The sequence below is a fragment of the Salvelinus fontinalis genome, chromosome 11 (genome assembly GCF_029448725.1).
Source record: "Salvelinus fontinalis isolate EN_2023a chromosome 11, ASM2944872v1, whole genome shotgun sequence".
Classification (NCBI taxonomy): domain Eukaryota; kingdom Metazoa; phylum Chordata; class Actinopteri; order Salmoniformes; family Salmonidae; genus Salvelinus; species Salvelinus fontinalis.
The window spans coordinates 16,452,013-16,471,507 of NC_074675.1; the positions used below are offsets into that span (position 1 = coordinate 16,452,013).

Consider the following 19,495-nt stretch of genomic DNA (forward strand, 5'->3'; position numbering starts at 1 on the left):
TTGTTTCATCATTGGTCAAAAGTTAGAAAAAATACAACACCTGTTTGAAATAAGTGTGTTTTATTGGCAAATCTTTATTGGTATAAGAAAACATGGCTGCCCTGGTCATGATAGACAAGGCGCAGCTTCCAGTGTGTCAGACCCCCTGTTGTTTGGCTTCATCAGCAAACAAACCATAAATATATACAATAACTGCTAAATACTTTGGTGTAAAAGTTAAAGAAATCTAATACGAGTGAGTGACTGTACACAATAACTAATGACAAACAGTACATAGGAATGTGTAGAATAAGTGGTGGATTGTTTTGGTTGATTTTACAGCTTAAATATGATTGGGAATTATTGTGTCCATGTGAATTATACATGAATTTGAATGTTTTGCCAGATAATCACATATTGGATATTTAATGGATATTTAAATACATTTCTATTCAGTTGATTTGACAAAAAAGGGAAACAAACAAAAAGGAAAATGTGCAGAGGCCTATGTAACAAGTCATCCCTGATGTTTAACAAATTACCACAATATGTTGACCCACTGGAATTGTGATACAGTGAAATAATCTGTCTAAACAATTGTTGGAAAAATGACTTGTGTCATGTGTAACGGATGTGAAATGGCTAGCTAGTTAGCGGTGGTGCGCGCTAATAGCCTTTCAATCGGTGACGTCACTTGCTCTGAGACCTTGAAGTAGTGGTTCCCCTTGCTCTGCAAGGGCCGTGGCTTTTGTGGAGCGATGGGTAACGATGCTTCGTGGATGTCAGTTGTTGATGTGTGCAGAGGGTCCCTGGTACGCGCCCGGGTCGGGGCGGGGGGACGGGTGTAAAGTTAAACTGTTACACATGCACAAAGTAGATGTCCTTACCGACTTGCCAAAACTATAGTTTGTTAACAAGAAATGTGTGGAGTGGTTGAAAAATTAGTTTTAATGACTCCAACCTAAGTATGTAAACTTCCGACTTCAACTGTATCTTAAGGGTCCAGCTTCCCTGATAGAGTAACCCCAGTCCTAGACTAAAAAGCATAGTTGAAAGGGCTCTTAAGTCCAAGGCTAGGCTTTATCTATGTCCAGGAAACAGGCTCTAGGTAAAATTCTTTAGAACTTTCAAATGACTATTTACAGTGTTTTTCCCCTTTATCTGTAGAAGCTCCTGTCCCAGCAGTGTCTCCAGGGACCCCGTTGTTTCACCAGTATATGGCTTCTATACAGCAGCCACTGCCAGGTCGTCAGAGCTGAGATTCACTAGTAGTTTAATTCATTCACCAGGATGATTATTTCACTTTATCCTGAGGTCATTTTCTCTAAATCAATACTATTGAGATTTAACCATAAAGGCAAGTAGTGTTACAGTATTACATCCATTTTCTCTGAAAATATAAGAAAATACTATGTACAGGTGCTCAATTCAAGGCACTTTTGTCGATTACATTGATTACAGCATAAAGAACATGCAGATTTGAGTTCATAAACTCCACCCTGAAATATTGGTGGTTTGAGTGTTTGGTTTTCCCAATTAAATCAATAACTATGTAGAGGTACATCAAGTACCTTTAAACACTCAATGGTGCTTAAAATGGGATTGTGTATGCTTGAGAGTTACATTTCCCAAATATTTATTTAATATCTCCTAAAACTAGGCACAATGTTGATTGGTGTAGTATCCACCAAATGCCCTGTTACTTTTCCATGGCCACAGCGATGGGACTCAGACACCCGTTTAGGCCCGGTGGGTTTCCAGAACCTGTCATCCTCTGGGTATTATTTTTTTCAGATTTGTCAGGTGGTGTCTGTGTGTTGTTGCCTTGGGTCTGCTTCAATGGGGAGGAACATTAAAAGTGTTGCGGATAGAAATGCATTGCATAGAACTCACAATTGTGCGATTTCTCAAATCCCGTTATTTAAGGTTGTATACATTCTATATAGAATACATTTCTACCTGAAACCTTTGGAGCTAGAACCCTCTACTAAACAGGGCCCTTGTAACGGTGCAGGGAAGGGAGAGTCAGTTGGTTGAGGGATTATAGTAGCACCCCTGTCTGTTCCAGTCCCCCTCTACAGGTGAGTGTCCTCCTCATCTGGCATGTCCTCTTTGAGCAGGTTGTCGATGGGAACAATCCAGCTGTCGTTGAAGTCTCCGTTCAGGGCCACCTTCTTCTCCTGCATCTCCGGCTGCACCTCCATCACCTCCAACGTGGGGTTGTCATGGTAACCGTTCTCCACCGTCTGCATCTCCTCTGTCAGGTGTTGCTGTTGAGAGAAGATAAGGGGAGATTTCGGTGAGGACCCTCCGAAATCATAGCTCCTATTATTAGTAAGTATTTTAGGAAGAATGTGGACATATCACGGACAGACATTATTGATTGTAGAGTAGTTTGATTTTCAGGTTTGATTTTCTAATTGTTTACTTGGTGGTTCTTCCAATAGGACTTGCGGTGGTATGCGGCGTAGAGGGCGAAGCCTACAATCATGGCCAGCAGAGCTCCGCAGGACGCCAAAATGGCAATCAGTGTCATGTTGTCACTTGGTTTCTGACAGAATAGATGAAAAAGTAAATAAAGACCCACTCTGACACACCTCCCTCCAAATACAACTTTCCATGCTCTCCAGTAGCCCGTTTATGATGACATTCAGGGAGATATGTACACAATGTTAGACTTACTCTGGTGACTTCCTCATAGTTTTGCTGGACGACAGCGTTGTCCACTAAAAGAATCAGAGGAAACTTTAATTTACGACTGTTCACTTCTGGTACTTGACCTTGACAGCAGTTGGCTCAAACCCTCTCAAATAGTATGTATTTAAAAACACAACTCATACAACCAAGACTAGCATTAGGAAATGGGGTACTTTAGGTGTGATCTATTTAATTGCCTTGGAAGCGTCTGAATAGTGGGGACTGGGTAGTTTACACACCTTTGCCGGTAATTACCACGCTGTCAAAGGTAGTGTGTCCGTTGTTCTCTCTCACAGTCAGAGTACAGTTAGCGTCATGCATCTGAGACATCAGCTGTCGACACAGCTTCTCCAGGTCCTTCCTCTCGTGATTCTGATGAGAGAAAACAAACACGTTTGTAAGACTCCATCAAGCTTTTCATTCGTTTTCAACTTTTTCTAGTAGATTGCGCCAAATGTTTTCATAGTTTATGAACGGGACAAAAAACAATCAACATGCCTTGTTTAGTGAATCTCTAAAGAGATTGGCAATTGCTGAGCTGATGTAATTTCACCATGACATCATTTCAGCCAGCTCTACAATGCTGGTTGTAGTGAGTCGAGGAAAAGGTCAAAGGTGGGACGTCAGCGTTTCCCGTGCAGTGAGGTGTCAGTTATTCTTGGCCTTTCTGAAGTAGAGCAGCTGTTCATAGTCAGAAAGCGAGGGAGAACGCTGTCTCAGCCTCCAGTATTTATGCTGCAGTAGTTTGTGTCGGGGGGCTAGGGTCAGTTGGTTATACCTGGAGTACTTCACCTGTCTTATCCAGTGTCCTGTGTGAATTTAAGTATGCTTTCTCCAATTCTCTAGTTCTCTCTTTCTTTCTCTCTCTCTGAGAACCTGAGCCCTAGGACCATACGTCAGGACTACCGGGCATGATGACTCCTTGCTGTCCCCAGTCTGCCTGGCCTTGCTGCTATTCCAGTTTCAACTGTTCTGCCTGCGGTTACGGAACCCCTACCTGTCCCAGACCTGCTGTTTTCAACTCTTAATGATCGGCTATGAAAAGCCAACTGAGATTTATTCCTGATTATTATTTGACCATGCTTGTCATTTATGAACATTTTGAAAATCTTGGCTCTCTCTAATTTTCTCCTTCTCTCTTTCTTTCTCTCGGAGGACCTGAGCCCTGGGACCATACGTCGGGACTGCCGGGCGTGGTGGCTCCTTGCTGTCCCCAGTCCGCCTGGCCTTGCTGCTGTTCCGGTTTCAGCTGTTCTGCCTGCGGTTATGGAACCGCCACCTGTCCCAGACCTGTTGTTTTTCAACTCTTAATGATCGGCTATGAAAAGCCAACTGAAAATTATTCATGATTATTATTTGACCATGCTTGTCACTTATGAACATTTTTGAACATCTTGGCATAGTTCTGTTATAATCTCCACCCGGCACAGCCAGAAGAGGACTGGCCACCCCTCATAGCCTGGTTCCTCTCTAGGTTTCTTCCTAGGTTTTGGCCTTTCTAGGGAGTTTTTCCTAGCCACCGTGCTTCTACACCTGCATTCTAGCTGTTTGGGGTTTTAGGCTGGGTTTCTGTACAGCACTTCGAGATATTAGCTGATGTACGAAGGGCTATATAAAATAAACTTGATTGATTGATTGATTGAGAACGCGAGGTAGGTGTGGGAAAGATGGAATCTAGCAAAATGTCAGGAAGGTTTCCCACTAAGACTTTTTCCACCCAATGCCTGCAGAATCTTTTTTTATAACATGATGCACTACTTCCTGTCCTGGCTTTGGAAACAGAGAAGTGTCGCTCTATAGACGGGTTGGTTGTTTATGGGTCAAAACAGACGGTTTGCTTAGATTGTTGACAACATGTTAACTCTGTCTCCAAATGTTTATTGAAAACATAAATATATTTGCACGATCAACAGTTGTTGGTTTGCTAGCAAGTGAATATTTGCCATATTAGAATAGAAATGATGTCAGTCAAAATACTTCAGGACATGGTATCAATAAGATACAACGAGCTGAAACGCGCCACCTGCGATTCCCCACATGGCAGCTTCTTGTCATTGTTGCTAGCCATCTGGCCATGCAGAATCACAACAACACACTGACTTCTGCCCCATTGATGAATGCACATCATTGTCAGCTAACGGTGCACTCTAAGATGGATCTAACTGCAGCTGAAGATTTGTCATTACATTTGTCATTTGACACCGAATGTAAACGCAGACCTAAACTCGTGAGCAAATCTAGGACGACAGTAGAAAGGAGAAACCCTTACCTCTTCATTTCCTTTGGACATGACAAACTGTAAAAAGCAGAAACAATCACAAAGTTAAGGTCATATTTGTGTTGTGATTTTTTGAACCAGGCTGACAAGTCTCTTTAAGTAAAACTCTTTCTGTCCTACCATAAAGCTCTTGGGAGGACTTGTGGTAGTGGTCGTCGTGGTTGTAGTCTCAGCCGTGCTTGTTAACACCATCCCTCCCTGTGCACGGGTTGTGGTGATAGCAAAACCGCTTCCTGAACCCACAGGGCCGGATGTGAAAGGTTGCTGGGATGGAGAGGACGACCTTGACCATGGGATTGTAAGGTTTGGAGTATGTCTCCCATCCACCTCTGTGACTGTTTCAAGAAGCATAAATAAGAGAATGGACAATTTTGTCAGTGGAATATTCTTTCACTTCCATCATGTAATCACACATGACTGCATATGAACATGTATGAGGTGCATGTCATAAGAACTGTTCAGCTTTTCGACTACAGCCAAACTCTATGCTGGGTGAGTGATAGGTGTTTTGAGGTGAAATGGTGGTGGAGGTAGAGACTCACCTGCAGTGGAGTGCGGGGGGGTCTGAGTGTGGGTTCCTGAGGAGCTAGTGGGTGGCTGGGTGGTCTGAGTGTGGGTTCCTGAGGAGCTAGTGAATTGCGCGGTGTTCTGGGTGGGGGTTCGTGAGGAGCTAGTGAATTGCGCTGTGGTCTGGGTGGGGGTTCGTGAGGAGCTAGTGGGGGGCTGGGTGGTCTGAGTGTGGGTTCCTGAGGAGCTAGTGAATTGCGCGATGGTCTGGGTGGGGGTTCGTGAGGAGCTAGTGAATTGCGCGGTGGTCTGGGTGGGGGTTCCTGAGGAGCTAGTTAATTGCGCGGTGGTCTGGGTGGGGGTTCGTGAGGAGCTAGTGAATTGCGTGGTGGTCTGGGTGGGGGTTCGTGAGGAGCTAGTGAATTGCGTGGTGGTCTGGGTGGGGGTTCGTGAGGAGCTAGTGAATTGCGCGGTGGTCTGGGTGGGGATTCCTGAGGAGCTAGTGGAGTCCAGTCCAGCAGCAGTCATGTTGGTGGACACCACATTACCACTGGACCTCCCAGAGGTAGAGGTGCTCAGCGTGGCCCCACTTAGTGCGGTAAGCGGGGCTGGTGCAGTCCCGGTACTACTGATTAGACTGGGGGTGGTTACTGCATGGGTGGCTGGATCAGAAACAGTGTTGTTCACGGTGTCGATATTGGATGTGACTGTTGGGAAGCTGGTGTGCACCATGGAAGTTGAAGAAATAGAGGGTGTTTGTGTTGTATCAGCATGAGTACAGTGAAGTAGAAAACCTGGAGTGAACAGATATGAAACAGAATTAACGGTTTAATCTTAAACAAATATTACGTAGGCCTAACTAAATGTCATCTACTTGGCATTTTTTCCATTTAAATTGAGCTATCTCTAGTCTCTAGAACATGGTCCATCGTTTATGTGGGCTGCATACAGTTTTATACATATTTTGTATTTCCAAGAGAATATCAGCGATGAGCTATTGAGGAGCCTCTGTGGTGAACTCTGTGTAAACCTGTTGTGGTTTATTTCCTTCTCTCCAGACACCTGTACAGTAGTCGTTCTCTTTGTTACTCTATTTATAGTAAACAGGACAGGATGCTCCACACAATAACCTAGGAAGTACCACACCCAACCTATGGGCTTGCCCTAGCGCACCGTAAACAATCCTGGACCACGTTCTTAGGCTGGGACCCTAGGGATTTAGAACAATGGCTTCTATAGGATCTTCAACCCACACACACATACCGCCATAGCGTTCACAGTTCCTCCTCCTATTTATATTCACTATTAGTTTACATGCTGTTCTGTTAGGTCAAATACAGTCAACAGATTGTTCCAAAATACAACAATGACACTTTTTTGCTTTTTAATATAAATCATTTCTAGGATTCCAACAGTTCACCCAAGTGTTCTCATCTACAGGTAACTGCCAAAATAAAGGAAACACTTGAGTAAATGACAGATAGAAAGTATATGTAAAGCAGGTGCTTCCACACAGGTGTGGTTCCTGAGTTAATTAAGCAATTAACAACCCATCATGCTTAGGGTCATCAGAGAGGAAGAGGCAAAGCAGTTTTACTCTACCCAAAATCTGTCCACGAAAGTAAGCCCACGACGTGAGTAATTTTTTTATGGAGGTTAATGAGAGTGTGTCGAATTTGGTCAACAAAAATGCAATTGCTAATGTGATACATGAGGCTTATTTGACCGAATAGAAGTTTCATAATGGTTAGGTTGTTATGAATGCACTGATATATGTGGCATTTCGGCAACTTACCCAAAAACGATTATATCGGCGTTGTGCCTGTTGTCATAGAAATACAGTGCATTCGGAAAGTATTCAGACTCCTTCCCTTTTTCCACATTTTGTTATGTTAGAGCCTTATTCTAAAATTGCTTTTTTTTTTTTTACTTCAATCTACACACAATACCCCATAATGACAAAGCAAAAACAGGTTTATGGTAATGTTGCAAATTTATTACAAAAAAACCCCCAGATACTTTGCTATAAGAATCGAAATTGAGCTCAGGTGTATCCTTTTTCCATTGATCATCCTTGAGATGTTTCTACAACTTGATTGGAGTCCACCTGTGGTAAATTCAATTGATTGGACATGATTTGGAAAGACACACACCTTTCTATGTAAGGTCCCACATTTGACAGTGAATGTCAGAGCAAAAACCAAGCCATGGGGTTGAAGGAATTGTCCATAGGGCTCAGAGAGGATTGTGTCAAGGCACAGATCTGGGGAAGGGTACCAAAACATTAAAGGTCCCCAAGAACACTGTGGGCTCCATCATTCTTAAATGGAAGAAGTTTGGAACCACCAAGACTCTTACTAGAGCTGGCCTCCCGGCCAAACTGAGCATTTAGGAGAGGGGCCTTAGTCAGGGAGGTGACCAAGAACCCAAGGGTCACTCTGACAGAGCTCTAGAGTTCCTCTGTGGAGATGGGAGAACCTTCCAGAAGGACAACCATCTCTGCAGCACTCCACCAATCAGGCCTTTGTGGTAGAGTGACCAGACGGAAGCCACTCCTCAATAAAATGCACATGACAGCCCTCTTGGAGTTTGCCAAAAGGCACCAGAAGGACTCAGACGCTGATAAACAAGATTCTCTGGTCTGATGAAACCATGCGTCGCTTCCGGAGGAAACCTGGCACCATCCCTATGGTGAAGCATGGTGGTGGCAGCATCATGCTGTGTGGATGTTTAGCGGTGGCAGGGACTGGGAGACTAGTCAGGATCGAGGGAAAGATGAACGGAGCATACAGAGAGATCCTTGATGAAAACCTGCTCCAGAGCGCTCAGGACCTCAGACTGGGGCAAATGTTCACCTTCCAACAGGACAACGACCCTAAGTACGCAGCTAAGACAACGCAGGAGTGGCTTCGGGACAAGTCCCTGAATGACCTTGAGTGACCCAGCCAGAGCCCTGACTTGAACCTGATCAAACATCTCTGGAGAGACCTGAAAATAGCTGTGCAGCAACACTCCTCGTCTAACCTGACAGAGCTTGAGAGGATCTGCAGAGAAGAATGGGAGAAACTCCCCAAATACAGGTGTGCCGAGCTTGTAGCGTCATATCCAAGAAGACTCGAGGCTGTAATCGCTGCCAAAGATGCTTCAACAAAGTACTGAGTAAAGGGTATGAATACTTATGTAAACGTAATATTTCAACAACAAAACATTTTTATAATTTTTTGTAAAAAAAATGTAAAAACCTGTCTTTGCTTTGTCATTATGGGGTATTGTGTGTAGATGTATGAGGGGGAAAAAAATATTGTATCAATTTTCGAATAAGGCTGTAATGTAACAAAAGGTGGAAAAGGTCAAGGGATCTGAACACTTTCCAAATGCACTGTACATGGAGGACTCATCATAGATATAACCTGTTTTAGCATGGACGTTGCCATCGAAGGTTCCACTATTTTAAAGTAGTCAACTGGATGGGGATTCCTATGAGTTGGGAGGAATCAGCCAATGAAGACGTTGAATACTTTAAAATGGAGATTGCCTCAATAGCGCTGCTCATGCTGTCACAGACGCTAGAATTGCACAGATACAAAGATTAGATTAGTCCTTTATATACCTCTATGGCCTGTTTATCTGCCCTCTCATTAGCTAGAATGGTCCCATCTGATCTCATCTCCTCCTGCCTGCCTTTTATCTTTGGGAACATGTATTTCCATTGTTAGAGCGGTAACTTGAATATCTTGTCAATATAATAGACAGTATTTGGGGTGATGTATAAAAATGGCTAGTTGCCCATTATTTTGGCTACCATGGTTAGAAGAGATCTGTGACTTTGGAAGAGGGGTCTCAAAGGAGCATAGGGGGTTTTGTGTGTGTGTGTGTGTGTGTGTGTGTGTGTGTGTGTGTGTGTGTGTGTGTGTGTGTGTGTGTCTCTCTCAATCACCAGATCTTAACCCAATTAAACAGTTATGGGAGATTCTGGAGTGCCGCCTGAGAGTGTTTTCCACCACCAACAGAACACAAAGTGATGAAATGTCTCGTGGAAGAATGGTGTCGCATCCCTCCAATAGAGTTCCAGACACTTGTAGAATCTATGCCAAGGCACATTGAAGCTGTTCTGGTTGGTGATGGCCCAACGCCCTATTAAGACACTTCATTTAGGTGTTTCCTTTATTTTGGCAGTTACCTGTATATTGCAAGTCAAATCGCAATATTTGGTTAAAAAAATCACAATTAGATTTTTTTTGCAAATATTGTGCAGCCCTAAATTCATACACACAGGAAGACATTGTTTTTTAAACAGTGCTCAATAATTTGAAATTCCTCCCAAGGTTACATGCACAAACACAGGCCTACAATACATGTAGTGGACAAACTGTACATACACACCCACACATAACCCACACGAACACTCTCACCTCCCACTCCACATGTGCACTGTAGAATAAAGAAATGTGGGGGCTCTAATCAACTCTATTCAATCCAACCTCATAACAAGGTTTCTATACAACGTGAATCACCCTTACAACATTCCAACCAGATTGTCAATCTCCATATCAATACATATTTTCACACTCTAATAGTCATTGTATTGTATGTGTGTTATTGAGTAGGGCCCCTCCTGTTGACCAGCCCGTTAAAAAGATGCTCTCCCAGGATGTAAAGATGTAAATCCCGACATGGTGGGTTGTCATGGTGATTAATAGTGGTTGTCGGGGGCAATGAGGACATTGTCTAAAACAGCCTCTTATCAGTGTCTGTTTTAGAGGGGTGGTGGAGGAGGGGGGAGGTAAAACCTTGTTGTCTCCATCGCTTCCCTTTGACAGGCAGCCTAAACTGTGGCTGCCATCCTAAACTGCAGACACGCCAGTTGTTATCAGGCTCCATTAAGCAGCTTAGTAGTCACTATGAGGAGAGAAGCCAGAGACACAGACAGCTCTGTAGGAGGGGGAAACTCTGAATCCTCCCCCCGGGCCCAGCCTGTTTGTTTACTCTCCTGGTAATGTGCCCTGGTAGCTAGTGAAAGGAGGTTGCTTCAGCATTGGTAATGCCCCCGTGTGGCTCAACCTGGTCTCAGAGCATTTCGTATTATTCTTTACATAAATACAAGACACTCCATTCATTTTGATATGTTACGAATTATGAATCATAAATGTTACGAATTTGCAAAACGTACAATATGTTATGAATTTAAGTTAAAGGGTTAAGGTTAGGATAAAAGTTAGATAAAAGGGTTGGGACAGGGTTAACGCACATGCTAAGTGGTTGCAAAGTAGCTAAAAAGTAGTAAGTAGTTGAACATTTGCTAATTAGCTAAAATGCTAAAACGACCAACCACCCTCCGCTCATTTTTGCCTTAAGTAACCTTCTCTCTTATGTAACCATACCACATGTAACATATTAGACTAATTTCAGTGTCCCGGATTTATATTTCCTATGTTACGTCTAGTCAATGAGACCAGGCTGGGTAGCTCAAGAAAAGAGGCTGCTTCAACATTGTAGTCTAACAGGTGGAAGTACCCCAGCAGGACTGAATGACAATGAAAAAATGTGTTTTACAGTCAGTATTTCTTTGCTACATTTTTTGACAGCTTTTGAAAATGTGTAAATCAGGAGTGATACAGATCATTTGGGACATACACTATGCAATGTCTTGGGAGTAGACTGTTCTAAACATCTGTACTGATCATGCAGATATTCCGTGTACAGTATGTATTTGGCCTGGGACTGGTGAACTGCTCCTGTGATTTCCACGCAGTGTTCTGCCTCTGAGACTCTGTGTTGTTGTGAGACGTGTGTCTCTATCTGTCTGCTCCACTATCTCCCCTCCTCTACCTCCTCTAGCTGTGGTGTCATATTTTTGGGGTGACCCTCTTTGACCTCATCTGTCACCCGGGTGTCTGTTTCTTAACAGGTGACAGCAGCACCCCTGATCCTGACACTATTTAGCTGGGGCTGTTATTACCAGAGACATTCCTAAACCCCCCCCCCCCCCCCACACACACACACACGCACACACACACACACACACAAACACCCACCCACCCCCACACCCACACCCACACACCAGGATGGCACATATAGTCTCTCAAAAACATGAATTCCTTAAGATAACCCCCCCTCCCAGAGAAAGGAGGGGGGGCAGGAGATGGAATGGAAGGTTCCATCTTCATAGCTTCCCTTTCCTCGGCCATAGGCTCCCTAGCTAGTAGCCATGATGCTTAGTAGTGAATCGGGAATGAAGCCTCATTGTTGTAACTCATAGAGCACACCAGAGCAGGTTCCTGTATACCACAGTAGGATTACATTACTATCCCCATGAGTATTGGATGTCTGTCTGTGACTACACAGCATAACTGGGCCAACACAGACTGACCTGCAGCCAGGTCTTATTAGCCTCTTCCTCCACCAGTCTATTATTAAGATGGATCGCTAGGTCATTGGGTCCGGTTACGTCCGGTTGGGTCTGCTACAACAGTGGCCTGTCTCTCTCCCACGGGGTGCGACCCGGTGTCCCGGACCCTCTCAGGGCCAGACGGTAGTCAGAGGGTGTGAGAACCGACCCCAGGGTCCTCCCTGTTGACTCTGTTATGCAATAAGATATGGGCTTCTTTTCTCTCTCACTGTGTGGGTGTGTAGCACATGGGGATGTGTGGCTCAGTTGGTAGAGCATGGCGCTTGCAACGCCAGGGTTGTGGGTTTGAATCCCATGGGGGACCAGTATGAATAAAAGTAAACACTCGCTCTGGTTAAGAGCGTCTGCTAAATGACTAAAATGTAAATGTGTGAAACTCCCTCCTCAGCCGGAGGTTTCTCCACTTGCGCCACAAATACCTAGCTTTTTGCATGGCGCCGACTGGTAAGACACTTCAGGAGGTTGGTCATGTGTGCTAGCAAGGCAGAGGTCGTGGGTTCGAGCCTCGGTGTGAATCAGGAAGAAGTGGTACACGCTAAGCAAGCAGCGTGACGTCCTTTACGTGTGTGCATGACTGAAACACAGAGAGCATGAAACACTCTACACACACACCCTGCTCTGACTCAAGACTAACAGAGACACAGACAGAAACCTAGTAAAATACAGTCAGTTACTTCCAGATCTTTAAGATGGAAATGCAACAAGATGATGATAAGGCCTCTAAATACCATTTACCATAGGGTTGAGTTCTCCAACTTCCCCAGTGTTTGTGTTCCTAACTCATGCCTGTGACAGTGTTACGGCTTGACCTGTCCCACTGTGACTAACGAGTCAGTAATGGGGTCAGAGGGGTGTCTCCCTCTCCCCTGCCCTCCCCACAGGGGTCCTGTTGTTGGGTCCCGGCGGGCGTCAAGCACAGTCCTGTTTCGTGTGAGAGCCTCCATCCGTACACAGTTAAAGCAGAATGACAATCGGCCTGGAGGGTGGAGACTTTTTGAATTGTCCTGCCTTCCTGCCAGCCATATTGTAAAAATAACCTCCGGGCCCCAGGCCCCACACAGACTACTACTGGTAGAGGGAGGGGAGCAGAGGCTTATGGCGACCAGCCTGGGCACCATCAGTGGACATCTTAAAAATAAATAGAGCCTTTCTTTATGCTGTGTGTCTGCCGGTCCACTTGTGTACTGGCATGGGTATGTGATCCTGCCTAGCTGTGTGTGTATTCATCTCTGTCCCTGTATGTGTGCCAGCCAGGCCATCCCATAATAAGGCCAGATTTATGTACGTCTGAGCGTGAACGTCCACCATGCGCTGCCAGAGGCAGGAGAGTAAATAAATAAATGTAGCTATCCCTCCCCAGCCCCGGACGCACAAAGCCACCCTGTTAAGTGGGTGACGGCCCACACAAAAGCCTGGCTTGCCCCGCGTTCGGCTCTGCCAGGAGGGGGTTACTCCCTCAACCCCGGCCCCCTGCTGCGGCCCAGGCTTTTTAGGAGCCCAGTAGTCCCCCGCCTTCCTGGGTGTCCCATTGAGAGGGGTAATTCAGAATTGGAACTGGGGGAGGGAAGGGAGATGAAGGGAAGAGAAAAGGAGGAGGGAGGCCGTCTTTACACAGTACTTATCCAATAGGCTCCTCCGTTAAGGAGAGGGGCTGTGAATGTAAAATCACTGTATGAATTAAAGGGAGAAAGCGGGAATAGGGGAGGTGGGTAGAGGAGAGTGAGGGTGGAAAAAGGGTGTTGGTCTCTGTCTGAGGGTGTAAATCATATTTTTTATTTTGTTTAACCTTTATTTAACTGTATGTGCGTACACAGCATAACTGACATGATGAAGATTATTAGTTTCCACACGGCGTGGGTTCACACACCCAAACACAGCCACATTCCTAGTGCTGTGATGCCAGGGTGATGGGTGTGTTTGTGTCTATGTTGAGCTGTGGTGTGCACATATGGTCCAGCACTTCTACAGGACTTTCGTCTATAGAGGTCTGGGTCATTCCATGAAATGAGTCCCTTTTGGGTAGTGTAACCTAGTGAATGAAAAATAGCTTGATTTCACCTAATCTAACATTCCGTCATGAACAGCAACTTAATAAAAGTTTTAATCGAGAGATTAAATAAATAAATATATATAATAAGTGCCTACTGAGTGCCAAATAAATTAACAGGGCGACGATTTAGTCATAAATCAGCCATAAATCCCTGTGACAGGGTTGTTAAAACAATTCTAGCCTCTCTATCTACGGGTAACAGGGTAGACATGTTATGCTCGACACGCTAAGTTTTCCACTAGAAAATGTCCAAAAAGAGTAGAACCAGTTCACCTGCTTATACACTAATATTTTTACAAATGTTTATTTCGAAAATATTTACAAAGGAATAGTTTCACCATATTAAAACGAGAGTTTAGTTCACGTAACAGGGTTGACCTTAAAATGAGGGACAGGTTTCCCCCCCCTTAAAATGAATCACTAATCACATGAATAAATAATACTCTTCAGGAATGACTTTATCAAAGCAACAAAATAGCTAGCGCTTTACAATCATGTTGAAAACTTGGGGTCATACTTTATTTGGATAGTCCATTTGTAGATTCTCTACAGATGGTCATACTATCAGCAAACCATCTGTTGGTTTGCAACTGCTTGTTAAGGTGAGGGTTAGCGTTAGAATAAGGGTTAGGTTAAGGGTTAGGATAGGGGTTAAGGGTTAGGATAGGGGTTAAGGGTTAGTAGATAGTTGAAATGTTACAGATGGACTATTCAAATAAAGTGTTACCAAGCTTGGAGAAATGTTGGGGTTAAGCGGGTTAAAATCTTCCTAGAAGTCACAGAGGGTGTACTGAGGGACATGTCAAAATGCTGAATTTTGGCACTTTAGCAAGTCTTTATTCATAATAAAAATCAAATTCATTGAATGTTCCATGTGGTCTATATTAATAGGCACTACATTTAAAGAGACATCCGGAACTTTGTCGACTACCTAAGTATTTTTATTAAACCTCCCGCCTTGGGCTGGATGTGCCAATGTGTAGTTCACGCATGCATAATCTATTAGCAGAATTACTGTTATATCTCAATTAGCCATGAAATCCCTAGATTGAAAGCTTCTGGAAGCTGTGTGGCACCATTTTGAGTGCTGCAAGATTGGCCAGCCCACAAGTTGCACAGTGAAATAAGGCTGGCCCAGGCCTGCCCAGCGTTATCCAATGAGGCACAGAAATGATGTAGTATACCATTTTCGGGGACCCATTTTAGCTCTTGTGCGCTACTTTCAGAACTACTGGGTAAAAAGTATGCAAATCTTCCGGAAGATCTATTTTAATATAACAAGTTTTTACTACTTAAAATACCAAAGGAACTCATTTTGTGGAACGACCCGTCTATTGTCTTTAGTCCTGTGTGTTGGCTGGCTTTGAGCTAAACTAAGCAATGCAGTATGCTATTAATCTATTGCCAGTAAATACATTAGGCAAGGAATGTTGGTAGACCACAGTGTGGAGCAGTTGACATCATGGAGGAGGTTGGAGTGATATAGTGGTCACCGACACTTCACTTAAGGCCAACTCTTTGACACACACACACACACACACACACACACACACACACACACACACACACACACACACACACACACACACGTTTTGTTTGCTTGGCTCTTATTAAGAAACATCCGCTCTCTGTTTTCTTAGAGGCAAAGTAGAAGGGAGTTGCCAGCCATGGCAGAGAAAGGAGTGTGAGGAGAGAGTGAAAGTGGGAGGGAGAGACCTTGTACATGTGTGTGTTCCCCATGCGTGATATGAGAGAGAGAGAGATGAAGCAGGGAGGCGGTAGACCGGAGGAGCGGAGCTGAGTGAAGGTCTGTGATGCATGGTGCCAGCCACTGGCCTGATTAATGTCCACCTGGCCTGGACATGTAGGAGTGTAGGCTGCTCTGGGGTGAAGATAGAGGTGGAGGGTGTGGGGGTGCTTTATCATCCACATCAAACATTGATGAAACACAAGGCTTTACTACACTTACTCCCTCGAGGAACTGGAAGCCTCCCTCTCCTGTACTGTTTCCCAAAACTGCTGTTAAAACCCCAATCCCCTGAATGTCGATAGTGGATCTAAATCCCCTGGCTGCCTCTGAAATGGCACCCACCCTTTATAGTGCACTACTTTTGACCAGAGCTGTAATGGACCCTGGCCACATTACAATGCATTACTTTTGGACGGCCCATAGGGCTCAGGTCAAAAAGTAGTGCCCTATAGAGGTAATGGAGGGTCATTTCAGACGCACAGTCTGTTTATTGTCCTGTTTCCCCACACTTTTATGAGGTGAATTTCCAGGGGAGTGAAGGAGTGAGGACTCCATCTCCCTGTCCTTGCATTTGAGTGAACCAGGTTGTGTGTGCGCGTGAGGAGACGGAGGGAGCTCATGGCCGTCTCCTCTCAGGATGGGAATCTGGTGCCACACCTTCCTTAGGAACAGGGATGTTGTTAAAGGTGTTTTCCTATCTATTGTTCTCCACTAGCGCTAGGCCTAGGGAGGATAGCCATGGCTGCCAAGCCGCATCCCGATCATAACAAAGATCCTGGCTGGGTTTACCTTTTAGGAAAACACATGACATGACCTTCATGACCCCAAATAGAGGATGAAAAGGACTGGGAAGTGGTGTGTGTGGGGTAGGCTCTGGAAGGATATGGTCTGGTCTGGGATATTTTACATTTTCTTTTAATAGCACTATGGTTAGTTTGCAGATTGAAAATGTTGTATTATACATCATAAATGAATGGTTCGTGTTCTATCAAATGGGAATGGAGGTTGATTTGTATCCAAGGAGGACATTTTTTTTATTAGTGCCTATATGCTTGGCAATAATGCTTGTCAAGTTAGTTTTAGGCCTAACTCATTATGTGGTCTAAAAAAGTTTTGGAAAAAGGGCTGACCGTGAACATCCAGTCTGTTTTTGCTCGGTGACAAAAAAACAAAAGTCTCTACTTTTCATTAATTTACAGTGGAAAGAGGCAGGTGCGACCTGTGCGTAATTAAAGAATAACACTCCGCCTCACCATTAGGCATGAGGGTCTCGAGCGGGTCACGGGGGCACTTCATTATGCGGTCCCGTTGTCTCCCTCCCGGCCTCCCGGCTCTTGAGCACAGTGTGAGAGGAGAGGACCCGGGCGTGAAGAGGGGGCAGATGTTTCAGCTGCGCGGCCCTGGCCCTGACTCCCCGGTGCCACTCCCTCAGGTGCCAGTCTCTGCCTCGCACTTACAGTGCAACTCCCCCTCACTCACTCGTCGATACCGAAATTAGAGCAGCATGTTGTGAAAGCGCGCAGCTGGTATAGACTCTCACTAGTATTGGTGGGATAGAGGGCTAATAAGATAACGGTTTAATAGGAATTCTATTTTTTTATTACTTCCAAGCAACATGTTCTTTTAGCACCGATGACGGAAGAAAACGAAAATATGTCAATCATATAGACGGAATATAACGAAAACGATTTCATTTTTAATGGGAATTCCATTCCATTTTGATTTACAGATTAGGCTACAAACTTCCGTGCACCATTAAGCTATTGATGTGCGCACCTGTTGCTGAGGAGAAGCACAGAACCTCTCATAATCAACATTGTTTTATTTAGTTGTTTAATTATTTTATTATGAATTGATAAATGATGATACCAAATGTGATCTCATCCTATGTTAACTTCTCTCATTGAATATCTTCAATTGCTCAAATAAAGGAAAGGTGGTGATGGGGTCTTGTGGGTCCCCAAAAATAAAACCAACTTTGATCAAGTGAAATAAAATAAATAAAATACAAAGAATAGACACTTACCAAGTGGAAGAAGTGCCCACGTGATTCGCATTTTCGTTTCCATTCTGTTTTTTACGAAACTTTGTTTCATTCAGTGTTGCTGCAGCACTCAATCCGTGGTTTTAGGTATTCAGAATCAGAATGTTGAATAAAAGTAGCGGATTCTTGCTGGAGACGCGTTCCGTTACGCCTATCTCATTGAATTTGTATTTGAAGTAAATTATTTTCGCAAAGTTATTGTTTTGCTGAAAGCTAAGAATGCTTTTGTTTGGCGCTTCTCCCCTTTTTTTCTCCCCCTCTCTAAGTTGGGAATTTGGGGGAAAGTTTTTCTCCGGTCTCCTTGGCTGCGCTGATTGTGTTGTTGTTGCTGGCTCGCTCTCCCGGAGTGGCTTGAAGACGTATTGTGCTTTCAAAGCGCAAGCCCCGTGGCCAGTCCAGACCCCAGTCTTCTTTACAAGTGTTCAGCTGTTACTCACAGGCCCATGGCACTGCCCATTCCAGCTTGTCATGCGAGGCCAGGGGAGATCCAATAGAAAGCATTTTGGGTGGACTCTCAAACTGACCAACACTTTGAATAACAAAAGGAAACGACTCCCAAAGACTTATGTTCCTTCAATTTGCCTTATTTCAATAATGGTCAATGAAAATAAATAACTGACGATTCTTAGCGTGCTGCTTCTTTCAGACCTGAAATGTTTCTCAAATCATTCATATCTATAGTCCTCGATTCATTCACCATACTAGCCAACAAGGACAGATTAATTTGCTTGGGAAAGTGGCATATAACCAGCAGGTGTGATGTTTGTCTTTTGGATTTGGGGATCCAAGCCAGGCTGTTTGACCCTAAGGAGAGAGCTGAGTTAATTCCAGTCAGAAGCCATGACAACGGGAATTCACAGGCTTTCCTGGAATTGCTTTGAACGCGCTTTTGATTATGCCCTCTTCAAAGACCAGTCAGTCAAAGACATTTGGATCCAAAAGTTAATGTGATTATTTTTTGCAAAACTACTTGATTTGCCTCAACTGGCAGCTTCATGTGTTAGACAATATTTCATTAATATCTTGAATAACTTCTACATCAATCCCTACTTATAATACATGTATCTTTGAAAGATGTAAGGTCCCCAGGCATGATGTCTGATATAAGATCCAGTGACTGCTCTGGTGATGGGAAATTAGGGGGAAAATAGAGGAGATAAGATCAGGGGTGTGGAGGTTTTCCTGGGCGTTTCTATGGACTGAAATAGTCGGTCATTATTAAGCTGTTTAGATGTGGAGCTTTCAAAGCTATGCTAATGGTACTCCCTCCCATGTCAGCCTGGGTTATTCATTTACCTTCAACAATATACAACTTATTTGATTGAAAGAACACGTAAGAGTTTAGTGTAGTTTATGAGTGTGGAGTGGTGTACATACACGCTGTGTGTGCCCTTGTTTGTTTGTGACTGACTGTGTGTGCATGTGGCAGAGGGAGTCGACAAGTGTTTTTACACCTGTACGAATCTATGGAGCTTGTGTATGTGTGAGTGAGCGAGCGAGCTGGTGTGTGACTGCCACCAATCGTCCCTAGTACCAGCAGCTGGTCAGAGGAATGCTATGTTGGTGTTAGGGATCCTCTAAACACCTCAAACGTTACACCTTCCAGTACTATCATCTGACTGAGGGCTGATGCTGCACCTCACCTCACCAGGCTGGCCAGACACAGGGCTGGGAGGGGTATCACAGTGGGGCTGCTGACTGACCTGTCATGTAACCATGAACTGTCATTTTTGTCTCTCAGCACCCTTCAGTGCCAAGTTACCCCAGGACTGTGAGCACCT

General features: G+C 44.3%; 1 protein-coding gene across 1 annotated transcript; it reads right to left on the reverse strand.

The window, feature by feature from the left end:
• Positions 1–43: 43 nt before the first annotated feature.
• On the reverse strand, positions 44–18,601 carry LOC129865173 (podocalyxin-like). The gene is made up of 8 exons (XM_055937696.1): positions 17,697–18,601; positions 5,497–6,255; positions 5,075–5,289; positions 4,946–4,972; positions 2,916–3,048; positions 2,662–2,705; positions 2,408–2,530; positions 44–2,249 (listed from the first exon to the last, which is right to left on the reverse strand). Exons 1-8 carry the CDS (start codon positions 17,764–17,766, stop codon positions 2,055–2,057), a joined length of 1,566 nt encoding a protein of 521 aa, XP_055793671.1. The 5' UTR covers positions 17,767–18,601; the 3' UTR covers positions 44–2,054.
• Positions 18,602–19,495: the final 894 nt, after the last annotated feature.

Excerpts from the sequence above, each read along its gene's own strand:
- LOC129865173 (XM_055937696.1), bottom strand. The coding sequence starts at position 17,766 with ATGAAACAAAGTTTCGTAAAAAACAGAATGGAAACGAAAATGCGAATC. Across the intron at positions 6,256-17,696 it reads GTGGGCACTTCTTCCACTTG|GTTTTCTACTTCACTGTACT; the intron begins GTAAGTGTCTAT and ends TGTTCACTCCAG. Across the intron at positions 5,290-5,496 it reads CCCCCCGCACTCCACTGCAG|TCACAGAGGTGGATGGGAGA; the intron begins GTGAGTCTCTAC and ends TTCTTGAAACAG.